The 26,902-nt window shown below is 39.3% G+C and overlaps 1 protein-coding gene across 3 annotated transcripts; it reads right to left on the bottom strand.

Annotated features, from left to right (window-relative positions):
• Positions 1–2,792: 2,792 nt before the first annotated feature.
• Positions 2,793–25,798, bottom strand: LOC117302910. 3 transcript variants are annotated; one of them, XM_033786885.1, is made up of 3 exons: positions 25,377–25,798; positions 20,238–20,285; positions 2,793–3,858 (listed from the first exon to the last, which is right to left on the bottom strand). In XM_033786885.1, the coding sequence occupies exon 3, from the start codon at positions 3,532–3,534 to the stop codon at positions 2,890–2,892; it is 645 nt and encodes a 214-aa protein (XP_033642776.1). In that variant the 5' UTR covers positions 3,535–3,858; positions 20,238–20,285; positions 25,377–25,798; the 3' UTR covers positions 2,793–2,889. The 3 variants fall into 3 exon arrangements, with proteins under 3 accessions (XP_033642776.1, XP_033642775.1, XP_033642778.1); XM_033786884.1 differs by lacking the exon at positions 20,238–20,285; XM_033786887.1 differs by lacking the exons at positions 20,238–20,285; positions 25,377–25,798 and adding an exon at positions 8,559–8,638.
• Between the last annotated feature and the right edge of the window lie 1,104 nt (positions 25,799–26,902).

Here is a 26,902-nt window from a genome sequence, read left to right on the forward strand (position 1 = left end):
CAAAATTCTGGGCCCAATTTCATGGCTCTGCATACCGACGAAATAATGCGCTTATAATCACAATTCTCTGCTTACTGTGCAAGCGCCAATTTTCTGCGCCATCTCTGACCAAAGAATGCATAGATACGAGGAGTACGCACGCGCATAAAAACAAATATCCCGCTAACCTGTTAAATCCCAGGTCAAAATTCCAGTTGAACCTAGTTAAACTGGGTTTAACTGGAACTAGTTGAAAACCAGTTGATAAACTAGTTAAACACAGTTAATACCAGTTGGTTTAATATGGAAAATGGAAAGATACCTACTGGTTTCTAATTTCAACCTAGTTGAACTCAGTTAAACCTAGTCCAAACCAGTTGGTTAATATGGAAAACGGACGAGTTTGGTCACTATCCAGTTGAACCAGTTGACACCAGTTAACTAGGTTCAACTGGAATTTTGACCTGGGATACGATTGACGTAATCGCGGAGTTCCCCGCTTCCGTAAGCCAAATTCTTTGCAGAGCTATAAAATTGGACCCAGTCCATAATTACAGCCACCAGACAGCCACCAGCTGTTTGTTTCGGACCCAACCTTCCACAGAGTTCATGCCGACTGTGAGTGCCCCCCCCCCCCCTTATGACTCAACTGTCCATTCCCTTAAAACGTCCCTCTAATTTTATTTAATATGAGCAATGCTGCGGATAACTCCTGCCCCGTCTTGGGTCTCGCTTTACTCTCTGTGCAAAAGAGAACATGACTGATCTCCTGACTGCATTTAAAGGTACTGGACACCTTTGGTAATTGTCAAAGACCAGTATTCTCACTTGGTGTATCTCAACGAATGCATAAAATAACAAACATGTGAAAAAATTTGGCTCAATTGGTCATCGCAGTTGCAAGAGAATAATGAAAGAAAAAAACCTTTTGCACAAATTTGTGTACTTTCAGGATGCATATAAAAAGGCTTCAGGCCAGAAGTATTTTATTATTTGAGTGAGAAATAAACCCATTTCTCAAAAACTACGTTATTCAGTATTTATAAATACATGTATCAACAGCTCTCAACAGCTCTCAACAGCTCTCCATTTGAGTGATAACCTTTGGTGTCCAGTGCCTTTAAACTTGACCGAGGGCAAGAGGTACAACAGGGGGTAGTGAAGGATGTGGTTGAGAGAGAGGATGTGATGTGCTGTTAGCATCAAGGAATGGAGTCATAACCCTTGCAATTGGGTCTGACGAGTCTAACTACATGTAGATAATCTCTTGGGAAGGGGGGGGTATAATGATGTGCCTGAAAGATCAGAATTGAATCCAAGTGTTTGATTAATCTCTTTTTTTATTATTTAAGGCTGGAGGCCTGTAATTATATGGTGACAACAGAAACTGTGGCATCTGTTGTCTTGGCATTGGTGCCCCCTTTGATTTTATGTACCTGGAATAATTACACAGAGGCTTTAAATGCCTTGGCCTCTGTTGCCCTGGTCTTGGCCTTGATAGCCCCTTTGACACTTTGTGCCTGGATTACACATGGGGCCATGAAAGCACAGGGGCCATGGAAGCTATGGCCTCTGTTGCCCTGGTCTTGGCCTTGGTAGCCCCTTTGACACTTTGTGCCTGGATTACACATGGGGCCATGAAAGCTATGGTATCTGTTGCCCTGGTCTTGGCCTTGGTGCCACCTTTTAGTATGTTTTGTGCCTGGAATTACACAGAAACTACGGAGGCCATGGCATCTGTTGCCCTGGTCTTGGCCTTACCTTTTAGTATGTTTTGTGCCTGGAATTACACAGAAACTACGGAGGCCATGGCATCTGTTGCCCTGGTCTTGGCCTTACCTTTTAGTATGTTTTGTGCCTGGAATTACACAGAAACTACGGAGGCCATGGCATCTGTTGCCCTGGTCTTGGCCTTACCTATTAGTATATTTTGTGCCTGGAATTACACAGAAACTACGGAGGCCATGGCATCTGTTGCCCTGGTCTTAGCTTAAAGGTGTCTTTTCAAAATATTCACATACTCTTGTTAAAGATGAAGTTCCAGGTCTGCTGGTGCTCGTTAATTGATCAAGAAATTACAAGTAAAGACCCCTGAATGTCTCATTTAGTGTCACAAATATGTCATATAGGCAGGACAATTACTAATACAAGGCTGACATTCAAGGCGTATTGAAGTAGAACTATTTCAAATTTTCAAAAAATATATGCAAGGATGTATCTAGACCATTTTACTTGATCAACAACTACTTATTATTTGTATTATCGTGAATATTTTATCAGAACTGCAAAATTACGAGAATTGAAACAAAATTCCACCAATTAAAATCAGTTTATGTTTACCATTTTGCTGTTGCTGGGGTTTTTGTTTTGCATAAAATATTGAATCAAACCTGTGTGTGTAGACAGACGTCTAAATCATCAATCTTCGTGGCCAGCTAATGGAATCTGCTGCCCAAATAAATTGATATGACCTGCACATTTACAGCAATCAATCACATCGATTTAGCACCTTACATGTATCATCATTTGCTCAGGGTATAAAAGCACTGCACACCTGTGGTAATTGTCAAAGACCGGTACTCCCACTTGGTGTATCCCAACATAGGCATAAAATTACAAATCTGTTAACTTTTATTACTCAATTGGTTATCAAAGTTGCAAGAGAATGATGAAAAGAAAAAACTTGTTGAAGAAATTTCTGTGCTTTCAGATGCCCCCCAAAAAGGCTTCGGACCTGAAGTCTTTTTTTATTTGAGTGAGAAATTACCTCTTTCGTAAAAACTATGTTTCTTCACAATGTTTTATGCCATCAACAGCTCTCCATTGCTTGTTTACCAAGTAAGTTTTGATGCTAACTATAAGTTTGAGTAATTACCAAAAGTGTCCGGTGCTTTTATAATGATACTTAGTTTAAAAGGAAGACATTGTCTTGAGTAGATTTGCCTCGTGCATCATCTCAACGATCTGGTTACCTGCCTCGTCAAGGTTAGTTGGCAAGGACTGATGGAATGCCTGCCGTGTTTCTTCTAAGCTTTCTTCCTGGTTCCGATCCAGTCTCATCATGACCTCCAGAGGGTTTGAAATGTGCAAGTAGGCGAACTTGATGTGGCTAAGTGCGGCCGTATGGTCTTTAGTCCACCTCCAGTGGTTCTTAAGTTGCTTCCACTTTCCCTTGGCATTCTCAAGCCTCGCAGCCTCGCCGCTCTGCCCGTATTTCTTGATGAGGGCCTCCATGTCTGTAATGTTCCTCGGGAAGATGTGAGGTTTGATGAACTCATCCGGCAGGACCTGGTGGAAGATGTGGGATTCGAGTTTGTAAGCGGCCTGACCGGCCAGCATGGCCCATTTCTCCAGGTCTCGTCGGCGGTTATCGTCCTCGAGCCATTCCTGGCAGAGTTTATTGTTGGTGTCATTGCAAGTTTCTCCGGTGGATGTACAGGGTAAAGCGTTGGCTAACGTGCTGGCCATCAAGGGTAGTCCCCCAATAGTGAATGTGACGCCGTACCCTGGGGGACAAACCAGGATCTCCTCTTCAGATGAGGAGCTTTCAGACATTCTAGATCGCTGGAAACTCTTTAGTAGACTCGACCCGATCTCATGGCCGTAGCTATTCAGTGGCAAGTCACCCTTGACAAAACAAAAAACAGCACAATCTGAAGAGTGGGGTCCCGTGTTCAATGTCTGGCGAGTGATGCGATGGTGCTTTTATATCAGCATGAAATCAAAACACACTTCACTGTGTGCTCTCGGACGGTGCAAAGTTCTAGGTTGCTGGTTGTCTGCCAAACCAACACACAGCCTCCCTCGTTGGGGGCTTCGACTGAAGACCACTTTATGCGTAACAGATCAGACAACAGGGTTGGTTACTGATTCAATTTCCTGCAATCGGATTAAAAGTAATAAAGATAATTAGTTTTGGCAAATTGCAAAACACTTTTGATGGATTGTTGTTCAGATCTGGGCGGGATTTCATAGAATTGCTCAAGCAAAAACATTGTTGAATATTTTTCTAAGCAAACATTTTTCTCAGCAAATTAAAGCAAGATACCAGTCACAAATTGTTCAATTGGCATGGTATTTTGGCTGATAAACCTTCTCTGATAAGCATAATTTTCAACTACACTCAACTGATACACACTGAAGCTCTCACTTCTAAATTATAGAATAAAACCAATCTTTGAAAATTTCACGTCAAAAGGTTTGTTATTTGATGTACCCCCATACACCAAGTGAGAAGACTGGTCTTTGACAATTACCAATAGTGTCTATGGTCTTTAATTGATCAATGTCATTTCCTATGACAGAAACTGATCATTCTGACAAGACCTTGAGGAGATTTTGAAAACAAACATTTTGTTGGCACACATAAATTCTCAAACTATTCCTAGCTAATGTAGCTTGGTGGTCTAGTGGTAAGACATCTGCTCTAGCATGAAAAAGTTGTTGATTGGAATCCCACCCGAGTGATTTGCCTGCAGAATTTTTTACAGAACTCGGGAAACTACTGAGTAAACAGTGCTTTAAAATACATACACGTCAGTTTAATGGTAATTTTACATGAGGGAATTTACAGACAACCAGTTCACGCCATCTCAAAAAAATGAGTTCGTTCACATTCAATGTTCACATATTTTTCTTTGAGACACTGTTGAAAAATTGCTTATGTGCTACCAAACCGGGCCAGTTGATTGCCTGCAAGTTGCATGTAAAAATTGCCTTGTGTGATGAGGCCCTAAGGGTAAAAACAAATCATATTTGTGATCCCCGATGCAAAACTAAATAAATTAATCCTTGCTCTATACATTTCGTATGGGCTTCTTGTAATCTTTTGAGGCAGTTTGTTTGAAGTGGGCGTGGTCGGCTCACAGTAATACACCACACTTGAGAAAGCAATTCCATAAGTCAGACTTCCTTCCACCTTGGAACAACTATTTTGTTCCTCCATGGAACAACAGAGGACATATTGTGCAAAATGACATTTACGATCACGTTTCAAAGATAACTTTGTCAAGTTTGTCCTTTACGGTTTCAAATGTGGTACGAACAATCATTATAGCATCGACACCTAATACTCTGTGTACATTTCGGCGGCGACCTACTTAGTTACACAACAGGACTGCCATCCAAACAGTGATATCGGAAATCAAAACAAAGCCGCAACAAAAACCCGGATTGAGTTAAGGCTAATAATCACCCAAGGCTAGCTGCAAAATGGATTAGTGGCCGACAGAGTTTTGACTGTACAATCTGATTAGACGAAATTAACGTTAAGGAAGTTTTGAAGAAATTAAGTCATGTTGACCCAGTTTGCTGTAATTATTGGAGACCAATGAGGCGTTAATCGAATGCTGGAAATTCCCCAAGCACCCCTGCTTTAGAGATTTTACAACCTAGGGCACATCTTATATACGTTAAAGGCACTGGACACTATTGGTAATTACTCAAAATAATTGTCAGCATAAAAGCATACTTGGTAACATGTAATAGACAGCTGTTTATAGTATAAAACATTGGGAGAAACGGCTCCCTCTGAAGTGACGTAGTTTTCAAGAAAGAAGTTATTTTTCATATGAGTTCGATTTTGAGACCACACAACTTTGTGTGACTAGGATGTTTTTCTTTCATAGTTATCTCGCAACTTTGACGACCAATTGGACTAAAATTTTCACAGGTTTGTTATTTTATGCATATGTTGAGACACACCAAGTGAGATGACTGGTCTTTGAAAAATTAACAATAGTGTCCAGTGTCTTTAATCGAATGCTGGAAATTCCCCAAGCACCTCTTCTACAGAGATTTAACAGCCTAGGAATGACACATCTTATATACGTTAGAATGAAGAGTAATTTCTGTCTCCAATGTAGCAGACAACATGTTTTTTCATATTTACTCTGATCTCGCGTGCGGTGCTGTTCAGGTTTTGAGAATGATTCGTTCACTAGTCATCGACAAGGACTTGTATTGCAGTCTCCTGTGATCTCATCGAAGGGGGGGGGGGGGGTGACTAAGATTGTATTAAACCAGACTTGACCTTCATTTTTTATTGACACAACTGAATTGTGCAAACAAAACTACCTTTCATCTATCGCAGTCTGCGTTCCAAAATATAATTTTACAAAAAACTCAAATACCACAGATTTACATGCAACTTACCGGGGTGCTGTAGTTTTTTGTTTAACTAGTGAAACAGTTTCACAAAAATAATGTTTGCCTCACTCTCTGTGAGACGGTAATTATTTTAGCATGTATAGCAGTTTAAGGAACTCTCCTAAAAACATTGCTCGGCGATTTTCACTTTTTTTCCCTCAAAAACTTGCCGACTAGGTAAATTAAAACTACATTCACAGTGAGTGATGTAAATTCATGATATGGCCAACAACTTGATCTACAAAAGGTATCAAAACCCTTTAATGAGCTGACAGTAACAAGCCATGCCCCCCCCCCCCCCCCCCGGCTAATTGATATAATAATACAGTGACATCAGAGCAATGTGCCATCTATCTCCATGAACATATCAGCACCCTGAAGGGAATGTGAAAGCTGCTTTTTAATAGCGCTGACACTTTGCAACAGACAGAAAGAAAAGAACCCTCAGCTCTGCATAATCTACCGTCTGATCAGCCTCTATAAACAGTACCCTCCGGCTGGGCTTGTCATAAATTATTAAATAGTAAATCAGCGGTGAAATATTAGCCGGTAACAGATTCCCTCCGTGACAAGAAACCTAGTCTAACATTTCAACTCCTCATAATAGTTGTCATGAATGCACTTAATTCACGTCAAATGTCAAATAAAGTATCCGGGCTGTAGCGTAAATACTGCAACCATGACAATATATTTTGTAGTGAAGTAGTCAACGATGCCATTTTGTATTTAGGCCATGAGTTCAGATTAAGTTCATGGCTGGGCGGGGTCAAGTTCTCTAATAACAAGGAGGGCACATTCACAAGCAGGGCGGGGCCAGGGGAGGTCGGGCATTCCCTGGTGGATAGATACAGAAAGGCCATATGGTGAATGCAGGCGTAGAGTTAATAAGTAGGCTCCATGATGTATGCAGAAATGTGGACAGGTTTTGTTTATTAACAGCTAAGAGCAAGTTCGAGTGAGGCTTCTATAGTTGACTATAGTCGACCATTGGTTGATTTTGCCTGGTACCCAGCATGTACTGAATGCATAGGTAACCATGGAACATTGACCAGTGGTTGACAAATGGTCGCCACTCGAACTTGCTCCTGGATGTGAGGATATGAAGAAGTAAAACCATAACGCAATAAATTGAAAAATATAATGTCCAACTTTTACTAATTAAAAAATAAAAAGTGGTGATAATTTTTAGTAAATCCTTCTATGCGCCAAGCATTCAACCCTTATTAATGTACATGAACTTTTTGTATACATGTACACACAAGTGTTGGTTACACAGTAAACCTACCAATCATCCAGTTGCATGTATGGTTTGGATAGGCCTAACTGATGAAAAATTCACTTGAAAATTGCTGCAAAACAACAGTGTCCGGAATCTGCATTTAATATTCAGATTGTATCCCAAATCGTTGAAGTGGACACTACTTGCCAAAACATTCCTGATTTAAATCTTAAAATACCCCCAAATTCATCTCATTCATTTGATTTTGTTTTGTCTTCTTCCTTAAGAAGAAAAATCTGAAAAAACCTTAAAATTCTCCCTTCCAATGAAACATCTGAAAAAGACTGAAAAAGAAAACAATCAGAAGGTGATGAATGCAAGGTAATCTCTTTCTTTCTACTCGCCCACCGCGCAAGTCTCCATGGGCGACGTGTTTCATTGATTCTACGTCAGGGTTTTTTCTCCAGAGAGTCCTTGTAAGGGGGGGGGGGGTTGCATGCAGCTAGGAAAAGTTCCTGGCCCGAGTAAATTAACCGAGTTATCAGCAGCTCATTTTCTTGAAGGATCCTTTTCCTTCTTTTAAACGACGTACATCGAATATATAAGTTGCTACAAATAGAAGGCTAACGTAGGTTGGATTTCGAGTGATATTCGTTCTTTAGTTGAAGAGATGACCTTTTGTAAATAAGATGAAAGGTTTTTCTTCGCCTCGAAATTCTAAGCTCGCCTGCAAGGAAAGTGCAATTGCTTTACCTTGGGGCACTTTCTAACGCTGTTTTATTGCAACGAGTGTATACACAAACACTCAGATTGTTGCGCAGAAAGTGTGTGATGACGCCTTTCTAGAGCTGATCCCTGGGACTTGTTTCGGTTCAAAATGAAACAGATGACAAGCATCACGCTTTGTACACGCGACAAGCTGACTGTTGAGGCATAGAGTGCTCTCAGCGGAGCAGTTTGGGTAAACCCATTTACATGAATGGCATATATAGTAAAATGACAAACGCAAATGGACTGCTCTCAACATATTACTTAAAATGGCTTTTACAGAAAATAAGGTTATTTTCAGATGAACAAATACTAATTATATCTACATGGAAAATTAGACAACAACACCATCTTTATTTATAAATTCAACGCAAGACCTCTATGTAGATCCATCTGTTTAGAAACAGTCAATCCTGCGCACTTCCTTAAGCTCTCAGAACCTTACTCAGATCGATGTTTATACGCCCGAGGGCCGCATTCTCGGCACCACATTAACATCACAAAATATCGCCGGAGACAAAAAAGCCCTGCATACACACGCTGTGGATTAATATGAGATACGTTTCTTGTTCGTCTCTAGTGCAGGATGTACGTATGCAATATCGAGCCTTTGCATATATAACCGTGTCCCTCCCTGCTGGAGAATTGGGGGGAGTTAAGGAACGTTTAAAGATAAGATAGGGCATCGGTAATCTCGGTAAAGCAGCTGGATTATTATGATGATGAAATAACAAATCACTAGGAGACATATCTCTATTTGAATTTAGAGATATCTTCGTGCCTCTATGCACTGCACAACTAACTTGAAAAGGTTACAGATAACATTAAAGGAACACGTTGCCTTGGATTCGGACGAGTTGGTCGTTGAAAAGCGTTTGAAACCGTTTGTTATTAAATGCAAATGGTTAGATAGATAATTTAAAAGTAGAATATAATGATCCACACAAATTTGCCTCGAAAATGCGTGGTTTTCCTTTTACTTTGCGAACTAACACGGTCGGCCATTTATGGGAGTCAAAAATTTGACTCCCATAAATGGCCGACCGTGTTAGTCGACGAGATAAAAGGAAAAACAGGCAATTTCGAGGCATATTTGTGTAGATCAATATATTCTACTTTTACAACATCTTTCTAACCATATACATCTTATAACAAACGGTTACAAACGCTTTTTATAGACCAACTCGACCAATCCAAGGCAACATGTTCCTTAAACGAATGCGAATAAGAAGGGAACAAAGAATGTTTTCACTGTAACTTGAGAGTCCCGGCAAGGAATACAATAAGTAATTTAGAATTGACAGTTTTTTCTGTCTACATTATGTTAATAAATTCATGGCAGGTTTCTTGGAGATTTGTAATTTTTTTATGGGACACTTTGACAGTATAGTTTTGACAAAATTTACCATTTTTGCAGAATGAACACGACATTTCAGATACTTCCCTGTACATTGCAATACATTTAATATTTGTGCTCAACGCTATTTTGTCGTCCTTGTTTTGTAATTATTTGATTGTTTTAATCCTATGCAAGTGTAGATGATGTATACAATAAAGAAAATTGTGTGAACATTTCATTTCAACAGCATGTTTTTGAGATATCGCCGAAAATCTAGAGCGAATATGTCAATGAAACATTTCTCAAAATACTTTACTATCGAAAGCTGCTGTCATAGGCTTTTAACCAGGTTTTTATTGCCATTTATTTTAAGAGTTATTGCAAAATATTTGACTTTCCCTTGTAAGAACAAAATGTAAAATTTTTGGTATTTGCGCTCTCACTCTATTTCACCGAATAAAACCATCCATGTCCCACAGCTTTAACAGAATACATCACACCCCCAACTAGACCGAGTGTTCTCCTAGCATCATTATTAAAGTCACTTAACATCAATACTCGGAGATTACCTTGGGGGAAAAATAGCGCTCCAACCACGCTCTCCGTTGACGATATTTCATCAACTAATTCACTGGCGCAGATTATATGAAGCTAAAAGAGGATCTGGGTTTAGTCATGGCATGATTGCTTTTGGTCAAGATTAACTCACTATTGGAAATACTATTTTAATATGACAAAAGAACAGTAGCAGCGCTAGGGGTGGGGGGGGGGACAGGGGCGAAATTGCCACGCCGCTAGCCCGGGACTACGAGGGCCCAATTTCATGTCTCTGCTTATGGTAAGCAAAGAATCTGCGTGCGAAATTTGTGCTTACGGCAAGCGTACTTCACAGGTTATGTGGGGAATTTCGGCTTGCGGGCTTGCGTACTCCATGCTATGTTAGCAGAAGATGAGGAGGGGTTTAATAGGGCACCCCACCAAATCTTCTTTCACCTGTAAAATGTTTCAGAGTCTTTTGCACCATTTCTACAACCAGTCTTCAAAACTAAACACATTTCTTGAACCAAATAGCCACATGTAGATTGTACTTCCCTACATTGATCCCCTTACGCCGTGTTCGCACTGGTTAATATTTTGGGTAACTTAACCATGACGCTGGGTAACATTCCGACGGGTTAACGTTCCCACCGTCCGTACTTGGATTGATTTGACTCGGGTAAACTTACCGAGACCGTGGGTAAACTAACCGAGCTGGCTCCAGGCAAACAATATTGTTAATCCAAACGATTCGATATCAAATTCACCGCTCCTCTTTTGTATTTTTACAACTTGGAAAACAGCGCCGCCTGCCAATGAGGCATGCTCCGACACAGAGGGCCCATTACTCGGCTAGGAATACCTTCTACACTATTTTCTGCACGGCCTGGCTCCGTTGTGTTTGTGTTGTGCATAAAGACATATAGGGACCAATACTCGGCTAGCTTTAGTACACGCGATCTAGCGGTTGTTGACTGCATTTGCCTATCATATTGAAACTTTTGATCGCAACTTCTGAATGGGTCATTTCTCGAACTTATAAATCCGTGTACGGGAAAATTATTCCGCGGTTTTCAGCTTACGAGTTGCATTCCTGATTTGTGCTACATTGAATAGTTCGATAATCACAAAAATCTTATTCTTCCATGACAAAACATGTCAGCTTCCTCGGGTCAGGAAGATTTAACCGAGACGTCGCGTCCGCACTGGACTTTCTGGCTCGGTTAAACTGACTCGGTCAATCTTCCTGGGCACTCGGTCAATCTTCCTGGGCACCTTTGGCTCGGTTAAACTAACAGAGCGGCGTGGGTAAGTTACCTGTCAGGAAAACTACCCAGGCTGTTCGCACTGGACTTAAAATGGGTAAGTTACCCATTGGCTCGGTTAGTTTGCCCAAATTAAGTCCAGTGCGACCACGGCTTTAGCATAACAAAATGCTGCACACAATGTATCAACTATCTGCTCAGAAATCACAATTTGCTACTCAAAATTGGCATTCAGTGTGCCACCCAAACACCACATGGGCCTACAGCTAGCGATTTCCCTTGTACATCATACTGTACATGTATGTAATCAAATGTACCCAGTTGCTGCCCAATCATCATCATTATGCTATCAATATTGGCATTCAGAAATTCAGTGTGAATGTTTTCCTTGCAAAATTGTACGCTAAGATGCATCACTCCCTGTACTTTATTAGGGACTTTTCGTTTTCAACGACGGATGGTTCTGCGACGGTAAAGATGACATTTGGCGTCATCTGCGCATGCGTCGGCTTTGAGGACGGTCGTCCCTCAATTTCTACGACAGTACTTGGGATGAATCTTCGTTGTGCTGAAAACGACAACGTTTAGCTGAACAACCGTCGCAGAACCATCCGTCGCCGAAAACGAAAAGTCCCTACTACCAGTAAGAGGCCACTGTAACCATGGAAGGCATAGAACTAAACGGATCAGAATAACCAAGTATGACCTCGAACCAGTTACTTCTTACTCATAAAGGTCATTAGTGTCAAGACCAATCAAAATAAGAGACGAGGGTTTTAGGCGTTTGCCTTTAAATGCTATTTTCTTGACTGATAGAAATTCCTCTGGAGGATTGGTTCATGTGTGTATTTATAAATATCGGGTCGTTTCTAGTGTGAACAAATTAATTGTTGTGTTCTCCTGGGCCCTATTCATGTCATTCTAGAGTAGAAATTCAGCGGAAAATGGTGTTTGTAAGCGCAGAATTCAGCTATAAGGCCTGGGCCCAATTTTCGTAAAGCCTGTAAGCACAAAAACTTGCTTAGCATCAAATTTCTTCTTTGATAAAAACAGGATTACCAACCAAGGTCTATGTTACTGTATATCTGAAGAAAACAACAGCTACTTCCCTCGCCAGGCGAATATTTACTGAAGTTTGAATTCAGTTGGAAGATCTATTTCATATTTTTCGTTCCCGATAAATGTCATCCAACAGTGCCTTTAGCTCGCCAATTAACGTCATGTCTTATAGTCCACCCATCTGGTTTGGTAATTACAGCTGAACTATGTATACCTTGTTTGCGTTAAGTCTAGGGTTTGAAAAGGGCAAGAGCCTGCAGTTTTCTTCCAAGATTCTTGAGTAAATGTCAAGACACGATATCCGAGAACACCTAGTAATTACAGTGGGTGATAATATTCTTCAGCCTTAAACTTCCAGGGTAATAAACCGGGCGTTTTATTAGCCCCCAGGAAGTTTTCATAACCCATATTTTTAAAGGCACTTGGCACTATCGGTAATTACTTACAATATTTGTTAGCTTAAAAACTTACTTGGTATTGAGGAATGCAAGGCTGTTGATAGTATAAAACATTGTGAGAAATGGCTCCCTCTGAAGTTACAAAGTTTTTGAGAAAGTCAGTTAAAAATCTGAGCTACATACAATGAACAAGTCCTTCACTCTTGGAGATTTTTACCCCAAATTCAACCCCTGATGTATTTAAAGGCAGTGGACACTATTGGTAATTACTCAAAAAAATTATTAGCATAAAACCTTTCTTGATTACGAGTAATGGGGAGAGGTTGATAGTATAAAACATTGTGAGAAACGGCTCCCTCTGAAGTGACTTAGTTTTCGAGAAAGAAGTAATTTTCCACGAGTTTGATTTTGAGACCTCAAGTTTAGAATTTTGAGGTCTCGAAATCAAGCATCTAAAAGCACACAACTTCGTGTGACAAGGTTTTTTTCTTTTTCTTTCATAGTTATCTCACAACTCCGACGACTAATCGAGCTCAAATTTTCACAGGTTTGTTATTTTATGCATATGTTGATATACACCAAGTGAGAAGACTGGTCTTTGACAATTACCAATAGTGTCCACTGTCTTTAAGCCACTGTTATTTTGTTTTTCCCCCCTTACACGGATTTGCTTTAAGCACTGTGTACTCAGTACTTTCCCAAGTTCTTTGAAAAAAATCCATTTAAAAGCAAATCAAGGTGGGACTCGAACCCACGACCTTTGCATTGCTTACAAATAGCAGTTCTGTCTTACCACTAGAACACTACTAGCCCAATCACTAGAAGGCAAATTTCAAATTCTTATCACAAGTACCGCAAGTAAAATGTCATTTTTTTTCAGGGATAAAGAATTATAATTTGTTTTTTTAACCCTTACACTGATGCACTGTATTACTCAGTACTTTCCTGAGTTCTATTTTTAGCGATATTACACTTTTCTCGGCCTTGGAAATATATAGTAGTCATCAATAAACAAGAGCCTGGTCAATTAGGAACAAAATCTAAAGTTATCCATTTAATATTCCCAGCTGCAGGAAGTCCATGAATATAAAGACAAATGAATCTAATTATTAGAAAAAAAACCTTGCATTAACAGACATCTCACTCTCATCTCTCTTGGCATTTACAAAGAATCAAGAATGTCACAATCCATCAAAACTCAAAACCCTGAGTGCATTATCTGTTTGTTAAATTTGATTCCTCTTTGAAGTCCCTATAATCTAAAGGCATCTAAGAGAAGTTTTGCCATCTTCTTCATTAGTGTTTTTAAATGTGATTTTGTGATTGTAAAATTTAGAGAGCTTGAGGTACAATATTCAATGTTTTTATGTTTTTAACTTTTTAACGTTGGCTGAATAAATAATTCTAAGTCTAATTCTAAGAGATGTTTAGATGAACTTTTGTATTGCCATACTTTTTCTTCAAAAGTTTTTGGACCTAAAGTCAAGAATACTATAATTTGACTGCTTTGGCACTCTATATTCTTTCTTCTTAATGTGTTTTAAACCACCTCAGTCATGTCAGTTAAGAAAATCGGTTGGACGTTTCGTCGAAGTGATAACGCCAATCCAAACGATCTTTGGTTTAACCATTCTACCATCAGCAGGTGCCCTTCCATGCGAAGCCATTTTGCATTTCATGTTTCCACAAAAAAACGCTACTTCTTTTGAAAAAGAAATTTAACAGATTTTATTGTACTTACTTCACTTATTTATACATGTAGCATTAAAACAACAGAAATGTTCTAGAAACGAAAGGTTATGTCCATGCAGGAAGAATAATCTGTAAATGAAATATACACATTCTGAGAAATGTTACAGTCAGTAACATTTGTTTAGATTCTAAATTGTCTTTAAAGACAGTGGACACTATTGGTAATTGTCAAAGACCAGTCTTCTCACTTGGTGTATCTCAACACAACCAGTGAAAATTTGAGCTCAATCGGTCGTCCAAGTTGCGAGTTAATCAAAGTTGCCAGATAATACGTACTTTGTAGAGATAACTTTTGCCTGAGAAAAAGCCATATGTCCCTGGGACTTTACCGGGTGGGCAGTTCAAGTGTGAAAAGGTCAACAAATTGTCCCACAAATTTACAAAGCAAACAAACTCAGGTGCCTGTTGGATTCTGTAAACTATAGAAATATCAGGAGGTAAATATAGAACAGAGGTCATGGAAATGAAAACATAAATGACCCAAATAAAACTTTTATCAAAAAGGCATTGGTCCCTGGAAAAAAGTAGGAATATTTTTTCGAGTACAAGTGCTGAACTACATGTACTGGTCTGATACTTCATGGAAGCAATACTTCATCAGAATTGTCAATATCAGGGCCCATTTGCATGGCTCTGCTTACCGTAAGCATAGAATCGGCGCTTACAGAAGCAGGGAATTCTCTGCTCACGGCAAGCGTATTTCACGGGTTAGCAGCGAATTTTGGCTTCTGCGCATGCGTAATTCACATTACTACATGTAGGTATTCTACGCTTACAAGGCTAGCGCAGAAATTTGGCGCTTGCACGTAAGCGGGGAATCGTGATCGTAAGCGCAGAATTAGGCGGTAAGCAGAGCCATGAAATTGGGCCCTGATGTGTACGGTGACAGTAAAACATTGATATGAAAGAAAAAAGGGCCACCAACAAGTAGTTTCTCACATTGGAGGGGAAATATAGCATGCAGGCCTGTATGCTTCGTTTTTGAAAGGGCTAGGGCACGAAGGCATTTTCTCCTTTTTGCTGGAGCTTCGAAGGGCACCAAGGCAATTGCCAGGGGGCATGGAGGCAATCGCCTTCGCTGCCTCAGAGAAGTACATGTGTCAGGCCTAGTATTGGGGTGGGGCAAGGAGGGATCAAGGAGACATGTGAATTTGCTCTACCAAAAACCAATAAGATGTATAGATTGTAACTAAAAGACACAATGACACCGAACGACACCAGGACATCCGTGAAACAAGCACAGCAGACCTATGTTGGCTCTAATATTGTATTAAACACAATACAAGGCTTATCCGTCATTGTGTCACAGTCTCTCATCACAAAAGAGTATCCTCTTCACACACAACACTTCCCCAGCTTAAAAACGAACGACGATCAATTTATTTGATGGTCGCTGTCTGCTATTAAGAGCTTCTGCAATTTGAGGGCCGAGACGCAAGGGCTGTAGGCCTAGACTCGGTCTTCGACTGTTCAACGAACTGCCTTTCATGTAAATGTCAGATGGTCTGATTGGGTGTGTCAAGCCATTAGTTATCTACTATCCTCCTACATCTCATTTTCATGTTCATTTCAATACATTTCCATTCCAACAGAGAATCAAAATAACAATAACAAATATAGGATTTGAGGCATTGCATGGTGAGGTATCAATGTATATATACAAATATATTTGGTTTGCGGTAACACCATGTGTGTATTTACTTGCCAGGTAGAGTTTGTTCTTAGAGAACTGTCTTGCTTTATAACAATAACAAAGATTACAAAGTACAGAAAGAGAAATGGGTGATAATCTGAAAAGCCATTGAAGCTTGTAGTAGGTACATGTATGACCAGACAAACAAACACACAAAATGGACTAACATTATACACAAAACAACTATATCGAGAGTATATGCTGTATGATAATTAACTAAGACAGATCAGACTCTCTATGTGAACTTACATATATGGCTTCAGTTTTCACAGAACATGGGAAAGTACAGAATACATGTATACATATATATGTACAAGTGCTTTAACATCGGAGTGTGGGTGAAGACAAATTCTGAAAAACATTGCAGCCATCTTGTTTGTTCCATATAAATGCACACAACCCAAAGTGAGGCTAGGGGGTGGAAACACGACAATGGCCTGAGCCCAATTTCAGGGCTCTGCTTAATACCCTAAGCTATGAATCGGTGCTTTCCAAAGAAGGGAATCCGCGCTTACCTCAAATTGAAATTAATATGGTTAGAAAGATGTTTAAAAAGTAGTATAATGATCAATGATCCACAGAAACATGCCTCAAAATTGTAGGGTTTCCTTGTACGTTGTGAACTAACACGACATGCCACTTTGGTTTTACTCCACAAAATGGCGTAAGGATGTATAAGGACGTATAAGGACAACCGTTCAATTTTGAAGCATTTTTGGTGGATCATTATAGTACTACTTTTAAAACCTCTTTCAAACCATATGCATGTTATAACAAACGATTTTTAAATGGTTTTCATAGACCAAATTGCCCGATCCAAGGCAGTGTGTCCCTTTAACTATAATCAGGACTGGTTGAAACAGGAATATGACACAGATGTTATTTACATGGCAGTTATTTCTATATTGGTCCATAAACAGCTTACTACTGGGAGGAGACTAGCAGAGATAAGATCACTCAGCGAAGGGTCAAAAAAAAAAGAGAGAAAAAGAAGCATGTTCAAATAAAGAACAAAGAGTCAACAAAATGACCAGACAACAGCCTTGTTCTGACCAGGGCAACAGGAAGCTGCAAAAGAGAAACTCTGTGAAGTGAACGATTTCCCTTGTATTGATAGCAGAGCAAAATGCTACACAAAATGTAGGCTATCTCAGTTGACAGTTGCTACTCAACAATTAGTATTTGCTTCTCAAAATTAGCATTCAGTGTGCACACATGAAATTCAGTCTCAATATTTTGTCATGCAAATTTGCTTGCCGAAATCGTTCCCTGGTGTGTATAATAAATAAAGAGAGTCATTCCTTGGAGGTTTTCCTGGAGGAATAAAGATCACTCTGTTGAAGGGTCAAGCGCATTTCGAAATTAAAAACAAGGCGTCACGAGATGATAACCAGATAAACCTTATGGCTTAATGCCTAATACTCTTGCGCAAACCAGTCCCAACAGATAGCTGCAAACAGAGCCATTGTGTGTATAAATGATAAGGATCCTTTCCAGCAAACTCACAATTTAAAAGGCTACTGAGGGGATGGGAAGAGGCCAAGAAAGGGGACAATTTGAAGTAAAAGAGGAATTCACAGATACATATAAACCATTTAAAGACAGTGGACACGATTGGTAATTGTCAAAGACCAGTCTTCTCACTTGGTGTATCTCAACATATGCATAAAATAACGAACCTGTGAAAATTTGAGCTCAATCGGTCGTCGAAGCTGCGAGATAATAATGAAAGAAAAAACACCATTGTCCCACGAAGTTGTGTGCTAAACTTGAGGTCTCGAAATCAATTTCGTGGAAAATTACTTCTTTCTCGAAATCTATGTCACTTCAGAGGGAGCTGTTTCTCACAATGTTTGATACTATCAACCTCTCCCCATTACTCGTAATCAAGAAAGGTTTAATGATGCTATTTATTTTGAGTAATTACCAATAGTGTCCACTGCCTTTAAATGGCGTATTATCATAAGTTACAACAAGAATTTTAAAAGCAAGACAAAATAGTTGCCTCCTGACATTTCAACCCTACTAGAGCCTATCTCGAATGGCAATTGACAACACAACATACAAACAGAGCGTGTAACAAGCCCCCCCCCCCCCCCCCCCACTATCACAAATTCTGCATTATCATGTACATTGTGTATTATGTTGTACGTTGTAAAAATACAATAAATTCCAAAAGCAAGGAAATTAGCTAATGGCCTGACGTCTCCCCTTCGACCCTACTTGTACTACACAGTCTTTCTCACAGTCTAAATGACAACCCAACACACATAAACAGGAATCAAATAGTGTAACAAAAGCAGTCAAGTGGAAATAGATAGATTCACCGGAAAAAAAGATTCTTGTTCTCCTTTTAGATCATTTTGCAAGAGGTGTTATTTGCGTCAACCCCCGGTTGATCATTACCACAGGATAAATGTACTACTTTGTCGGCAGCTGCAAGACTCACAACAACATTTCCAGGAAAGAGACCAAGTAATGTAATTTCAAAATGTGATGCTTGAAGTGTTTCCTCAACAAGTATTGGCGACCATCTTACCCATAAGGCCAATTAAAATAAATAACATGTTGCTCGTCTGGACTTTTTGAAAAAGTTGGTGAGGGAGGTCCTTGTTATTTGTTATTTTCGAATTTGTTGTTATTTTTTGTTTCAAGATGGCCACCATGTCTAAGATGGCCGCCATATCGAATTTGAAGATGGTTTTATCGTTTTATGAGTATGTTCTGTATGTCCTCAAATTCTGTGTCTGTTTCTGTGTCCATTTTGATACATTGTTATTCTTTCCAAAGAGTTATTCTTGCTTTTGCTCCAAAGTTATTCTGTGTGTGTGGCATCACACCCTGGTGCAAAGAACTGTGGCATGCAAACGTGAAGGGCAAAACGTCTCAAAGTAACAAGTTTCTCATTATGCGTTGTGATAGCATTTTTTGTAGGCATACATGTAAGAAAGATGATGAAATTGCTCAATAAAAATGAAGGGTACAATTGAAATAGCTATCAATAATATGTAAATTGATTTCAAAGATTTGTTTTCTTTTGAAATAACAAATAACAAAAAAAATCGGTGCGGTTGCCAAAATCAAGACGGGCGGGGACGAGCAACATTTTATTTATTCTACTTGGCCTAATATCTGGAAATTCCCTTGCGGGGGAAAGTCTCTTCCATTATGAAACAGTGTGTGGGATGGTATGAGTTACTGGACTAACTATTTCAACAGGTCATGAAATGTTTGCAGCAAAACATACATTTTTTAACCAAAAAAAATAAAAAAAATAAATAAAATCTTAAAACTAATAAACTTGATCACAGATTATTGTTTGTACTTGATTAAAATTTTTACTTTCTTGATTGTTTTAAAAGGAATTTGTAGTTGATCAACAGGACAAATAATGGCAGAACAAAACAGAAGTACACTTGATTACAGAGTCGACAAACATGTGTGGTGCAGCAGTAGTGTGGTGTAAGTCTTGTGTTTTAACGCTACATACTAAGTGTGGATACAAAGTGTGGACCCAAGAACAAAATAAGTCCACATAATGTAGGAAAACACTGTGTGGACTTACACACGTCCACACATTTACACTGTTGAAGAATAGCATTTTCGTCAAGTGTACAGTGTACAGAACAAAAGAATGTCAACAGAGTGACTGAAACACCAAGTGTTTGAAAACAAATAAAGAAGAAAGTAGCTTTTGCTGTTTTAAATGACTGTTTTTTTAATTTTTATTTTTTATAGTTTTAAACATTTTTGATGTTATAAGTTGCATATTTTAAGATCTGTTGGATAATAGCATTGCAATAAGGTATTTATTTCCGGCATATCTTTCAAAATCTATTTGATTTGATTGGTTTTGTTTTTGGTGTTCTCTTGCATGTTTTTGTTTAAAAATTACTGTAATACAATGTACAGTAGGCCAAACCTCTGCTTTATATTAGCGTTTGTTTTGATCTAAAACGGAACTATCTTCCTCACACAGGATGTTCAGTTTACCAGGAACACAAGTACACAAAACTGCCAAATGATAATTATGTCAACTGTTTACAAATGGAATGATGATGGTGCAATAGTTTTGACTTACCTGGGATTTTCAGATTCCAAGGTTCCTGATGAACACATGGGATATATCCTGAAATTGTCATGGTGTACGTGTCGTTAGGACTTAGAGTGAACAAATTGAAACCTAACTAACAGTGGATAAATAATTCTGGGAGCAACAAATGCAAGTCACAGACTTAAGGCCTGAAACTCTGTAACTCTAAAGGGAAAGGCAGTTTCTCTTTTGTGTAAGCAAAAGGCACCTGCAGGCAGGCCCTTCATGGAACAATGAAGTCGATTGCCTCCATGCCCCATGGTCATTGCCTTGGTGCCTTTATAACACTTTACAGTAGACATTTCCTCATAGGGTGCACTTGACCAAGGAGAAAATGCCTTGGTCCCCTTGCCCTTTCAAAAACGCATAGAGGCCTGCACCTGTATGATATGAGGGAAACTTAAATTTTCTACTTGAATATTTCAAGGGGCATCAAGGCGCTAGCCTCAACGCCTCCATACCTATCAAGCCTGCTACATCAGGCCTGAGGCCAAGACCAAACTATAGAGGCCCTGACTAAATAACCAAAACCAAGACCAAATAACGGAGACCAAGACCAAATAACCAAGACCATTTACCCATGCCAAGACCAAATAACTGAAGTCAAGACCAAAATAACCAAGGCCAAGGCTAAACTATAACCAATGCCTAGACCAAAACTACCAGAGGCCAAGACCAAGGAGTCTTCAGTTTGTCCTGGTACCCCTTGAAAAACGAAGATGACCTTGCACTCTACAGACGACATTCCAGACCTGCAAACTACGTGTAGTCCAGGGCTGGAATTTTATACTGGACTGGAATTTTACGCAGGCCCGAGGCCAGTAGGTTTTTATGTTGAGCCAGTAAACTAATGACTGGACATGTCAGGCTGCGTTGTTTTTAGAACATGAACATCCTGGCAATGACAAAATGCACTCACTTACTTGTATGCATCCAATATTTGTATTTTGTCAAAAATGTACAAATCTTTCAGACACCCCCCCCCCTATCAACAACTCACTAAAAGAACACACTTAAAGGGAAGGTACACGTTTGGTAATTGTCAAAGACCAGTCTTCTCACTTGGTGTATCCAATCACAATCATAAAATAACAAGCCTGTGAAAATTTGGGCTCCGCTCAATTGGTCATCAAAGTTGCGAGGAAATGATGAAAGAAAAATCACCCTTGTTGTACGAAATTGTGTGGTTTCAGATAAGAATAAAAGACTTCTAGCTAGAAGTCTTTTATTATTTTAGTGCGAAATTACCCCTTTCTCAAAAACTACATTACTTCAGAGGGAGTCGTTTCCCACAATGTTTAATACTATCAACAGCTCTCCAATGCTTGTTACCAAGTCAGTTTTGAAGTTAATATTTGTTTTGAGTAGTTGCCAAAAGTGTACCTTCTAGGGCCACTGATTTTCCGTTTCAGAAAAGTGCAAATTCCGTTTGGCAAAAACGTTTCAGAAAAGTGCAAATTCCGTTTGGCAAAAACATGAATTCCGTTTCAGGCACAAAAAATTCCGTTTCATGTTTTTTTAATTAGATAAAAGGTTGTTTAATACCCAGGGACACATTATAAAAATCAATTTGAGATAAGTTGCACTGTTGACTTTGTAAAATGTTCATTTGAACTGACAAATTTCAAAAAAATACTTTTTTTATAACTGTGGATTATTTTATATACTGCTGTTCGATGAAACAAAAACATGTAGTCAGGGTAAAAAGGTTGATCTGTGACTGCAGTATCACTGTGACTGCAGTATCACTGTGACTGCAGTATCAATGCACATGATGTGATAGACTTGATTCCAAGTCTAAAACTGCAGTTGATTCTCTGCATCAGCCACATTGTAGGCTAATGACAGGAGTGTATCCACAAGAGGGCGCTGTTTCAGCATGATCAAAGACTTGGGAACAAGTCTATGGACGTGACCATTCTCCATCCACAAACAAAATGTCAGCCATTTTGTTTTCGCTTTGGCGACAGAATGTTGACAGTTAACGGTTTTATTTTAGACCTTTCCGAGATGAAAAAACATTGTATGTGTTCTTATAGATCATAGGTAAGCTAGTTTGTGTATTATTGTGCCGCGAATAATGCCCTTCGCTTCACCATGTTAACAACGTGTGTACATCATGTGTGTAAACATTGAGGATGGTGTGGCAGAAGTAGAACAGAATGATCCACGGTTACGATCTCGTATTTTTTAATGGTGTGATTTCTGATGCCTTTTTAGTTTAACAAAAAGAATCTTAATAAAGAATGCAATTTCAATAGTTTTGGCGTCAAGAAAAAAAAAAAAAAAAAAAAAAAAAAAAATCAAATTTTCTGAAATCCCGTTTTCCGTTTCAAAGGGCGGATTCCGCGAATTCCGTCCGTTTTCCGCGATCGCGGAAAATCAGTGGCCCTAACCTTCCCTTTAACACCACAAACCTCACACTGTGGAGTGTGTTCACTGGAGTAACAAATGACTAACCCCAATACACAAAGAACCAAATCAAATATTTGTCCAACAAAACTATTTTGGAAAAAATAATACAGACCCTCTTCGAGAACATTTCAACTATTAATTTGAAACAGTTCCAGGCCTTCAACTTTGCTCTTGGAGGGCACGTGACAGGTTTTCAATAGACCCTTCCCATGAAATATGTAAATTGCACATAGCGCGTGCGCACTAACGTTTTGGTTGGCAAAATGAGGGAATATCGCGCTGTTTTGTATACGACTAATGGCTGCGTGACGCAGACGCGATTGCGCGTCTGCTCAGTGCACAACTCTATGGCGTTTGCAAACCAACAGGGTCTGTACGCATGCGTGAATGTAATTAGCATATTTCATGGGAAGGGTCCATTGTAGAGGGCACCACAGCAAACGCACAGGGCACCACGGCAGTTGCTAGAGTGTTTTGGGTTATTTTGAGGCCAGTGTATTTTTTTCCCCCGTCTGGAAATGATTGATTTGCCGATACCTGTTGTGAACTGGTACTGTAAATATTCAACTATTCAAACAAAACCCAGTCAGGTCAGCATTAACTAAATATCTGGGGTCAGGGTACTACACGGTGAGTCAACACATCTGCAGTTATTATCTTTTAAACAAATATTGGTTTATACTACACAGAAAAATATTATCAGGGTGTGATTGTGTGCATTCATCGGATAAGTGTTTTTGTACCAGTACTGATTAAACAATGTTTCTGTTAACTCGGTGAGAATTGGGAAGAGTACAAAAAACTACCTAGTTATTAATTTTTATCTTTCTTTAGGGTGTGTACAACATTGGTATAAAGATTGTAAACATAAATTTACGCCTATATTTTTGTTAAAATACAAGTTTTGTTTGCATGTGAAGTATTGGTTTAATATCGCGTAGAACAGCGTTCCGTGCAGTATATAATTTTTTCTTATCAGGGGAAGCATCTATTTTGTTTGATTGAAAGCATTCGTACTTCCTCTTCACTCGGCTGTTCCGTGGTTTTTTGTTGACAAATTTAAAGGTCAAAATACTTGGAGGAATTTCACAAATTATTCCCCGGCCCAAGGACCACGGTCACTTGGGTCACCATATAATTCAGAGGAAAGAAGAGGGCTTTATTTATGTTTTCTTTCCCCCCCCCCCTTAAAATGGCCATCCGATTCCAAGACAAGTAAATATTTTTCCTGATGGTCCCCAGCTGTTTTAAAAAATGGCCACTGCCACTTGGACTCAACAAATGGCATAATTTGCATCATGGGCAAGATGCAACAGAAAATGAGAGCAAAATGCAGAACCGAACATCTTTTCTAATAAACGTGTTTTGTCTTGTCCGCCTTACTACTTCTTCTCGTCAAATTTAATAAAGCATAAGTAGATTGTCTTGCCAGCATGGTATATTAATTACTCCTATGACTTGTTGAGGCTCGTTCCGCTATCGTCTACATCATGGGTACGTGGAGACGGTACAGGAATGAACCTCATTATATTCTACTTCTCTGTAGAGGAGTAGATTTTAGTTACTTAGGAAAAGTTTCCGTATGGCGCCACCACTTTTTCATTCGACACGAAATAATGTATCTAATTTACATCAAATCCCTATTTGTAAAAATTTGTGAAAAAGTGGTGGCGCCATCCATACGGAAAGTTATCCACTGTTTATTCAGCGGTCTAAAATCAAAACGAAACATCATCCCCATGCCGGGGGTACTAAACTTAAAGTTTAAAAAGCAATCTCTTTTACTAATTCTATTTTAAGTGATCAAGACTCAAGTCATTTGTCTGTTACTGCGTATACTCATAACTCATGGATGGAGGTAGAAATAGTATACACATATTGACTGGCAACAATGAGGTAACTAAAACTAGTATACACATAATGAATGTTTATGAGTGCAATGGTGCGAATATGTTCATGAGTTGAAAGATGGAATGTTCCATTCAACGAGGCGGAGCCGAGTTGAATGGAACATTCCAGCTTTCAACGAATGAACATATTCGCACCATTGCACGAATGAAAAACATTCATTATTTGTTTTATATAACATCCAAGTAGAACTTTGTCATTTTGATTGAAAGAAACAACTTTCAAAACAAACAATTTCAACTGTAGAAGCCGAATGCTAGTAATTTTACTATGCCTTCTTGCAGTAACACCTGCTGCGTTACCAAAGACACGCGCACGCAGTGATGTTTTTACTCAGCTTTTTCGTTCCATCCGAAAAGTACCATTGCACGCTGGCAGCGTGCCAGCGTGCAATGGTACTTTTCGGATGGAACGAAAAAGCACGGCGAGTGACTCAGCGTGCAATGGTACTTTTATTTGCTATCACGTGACGGACAATCCTCCAATCAAATGGCAAGGATCTGCTTGGGTGTTATATAATGTACACTATTCCCCCGAGCCGAGGGCATTTGAGTGACCAGAATAGGGACCTATTTCCCTATAGTTTATAGTTTTCCTTCGAATACTCAGACAGCATGGGGATAACTTTCCGTATGGCGCCACCATTTTTTCACTCATTTTTACAAAAAGGGATATCTCAATCTCATTAAGGTAAATAAGATACTATATTGTTTCATATCGAATGAAAAAGTGGTGGCGCCATACGGAAACTTTTCCAAGCACCTTTTCGTGAAAACAATACAAGAGAACTACAAATTTACAAACCTTGCTGTGGCTGTAAAACACCTCCCCTCGTGGTGACGAAGAGCTAAATCCCAGTGGCAGTGCTCAAATAATCTTGAGTTCAGTTATCACAAAACAGACTGCGCTACGCAGACAATTCCAGAGTAATTTTGTCCCATGTGGTAATCACAGACACCGGTAAACGTAGTTTTTTAGTGTCTGATGTTACTACTTCGGCCGGTCTACCACACGCATGTCCTGTGCAGCTAGTTGTGGCCCCTCTACAGAAACCGTACGCGGTGTACAAGAATCACAAAGGTGGGATTTACAATTTCATTCACTGAAAATGTTTCCCAGTCACTTAATTATTCGCTTACTACGACGGCCGGCCGGTCTTTCTTCGTCATGTTTTCCATAATGTGCGGTCTCCTACATACAACGACGAGCTAGCTGACGTACCTCACTTCATCAACAATCAGCATACGACGATAGCGCAGTATGCAGGCCATGCGGTTTTACGCACAAGAGATGGCGCGCCAAAATCGACATACATAAATTTCTGATTATTTACGTAGTGTAATTATTCGTGACGTACTAAGCGTGCCGGTTGCTAAGTGTCTCCGCGTTAACCGGGTGACCTTCCGTGAACTTTTCGTCTGTTGTTGTTTAACAGTGTATATGAATAGCGCCCTCTTTTGTTGTGATGTCTCCAGCTTAAAGGAGCAGTCTCGGTCTATAAACCGATTAGGCTGGGACCGGACCCTGTTATTATCTGAAAAGTTTGTGTATGAGATTAATGTTTTTTGAGTGGTTTTAGTTTTATGTTTGTTTAAGTTTCACCCTGTGGATGCATTACAGATTAAAATTAACAATAATCCACAGTTCACATGGTGGTAGTTGCGTGGAAGAAGGCTGACGCTTGTTTCTTACCCATAAACTCTTGCTTTTCTGAGATGTCAAACAAAAATTAATCCCAAAAGCTTTATTCCACGAACATCATCTTTTTGGAACTCCTTTTACCCATACGGTTTGACCACTAAGAAAAAGTATTTCTCGAAGGCTTTTTTAGCCTTCAAGAGAGACTCTGTATGTAGGGTGTTGAACCGTCTATACTACCATTAACACTAAATAAATATTATAGGTCCGTTTTGTTGGTAGGCAGTGCAGTTTGCAACAGCTTATTCTATGATTTCCTCTTCAATATAACTAAGTCACCTACTATTTCAACTTTGAAAAGGTCTAGGGGTTTTTTTTGCATGATTTCGTGAAGGAGTTTTATGTAGAATTCCCCGTTTCGCTCTCTTTGTTTGTGAGGATTTACAAGCATTGCTCGCGAGTACAGTGTGTAATTTTTACAAAATACTTTAGCACCGAATTTCATGTTTCGTTTCTGTGTTTTCATAGGTTTCCCTTGCTCTTTGTTTAGATTATAACTTCAAATAATGTGAGTGAGCCCTCATTGTTCAAAGCGGCACTCACTGTAAGAACTTTTCAACGACTGGTTTTACGTCTAGTGCATCCGAAGAAATAGTTCAGGCGCGATGACTCAACCATTCCAATTATAATCT

The sequence above is a fragment of the Asterias rubens genome, chromosome 19, assembly GCF_902459465.1.
Source record: "Asterias rubens chromosome 19, eAstRub1.3, whole genome shotgun sequence".
In the NCBI taxonomy this organism is placed as follows: domain Eukaryota; kingdom Metazoa; phylum Echinodermata; class Asteroidea; order Forcipulatida; family Asteriidae; genus Asterias; species Asterias rubens.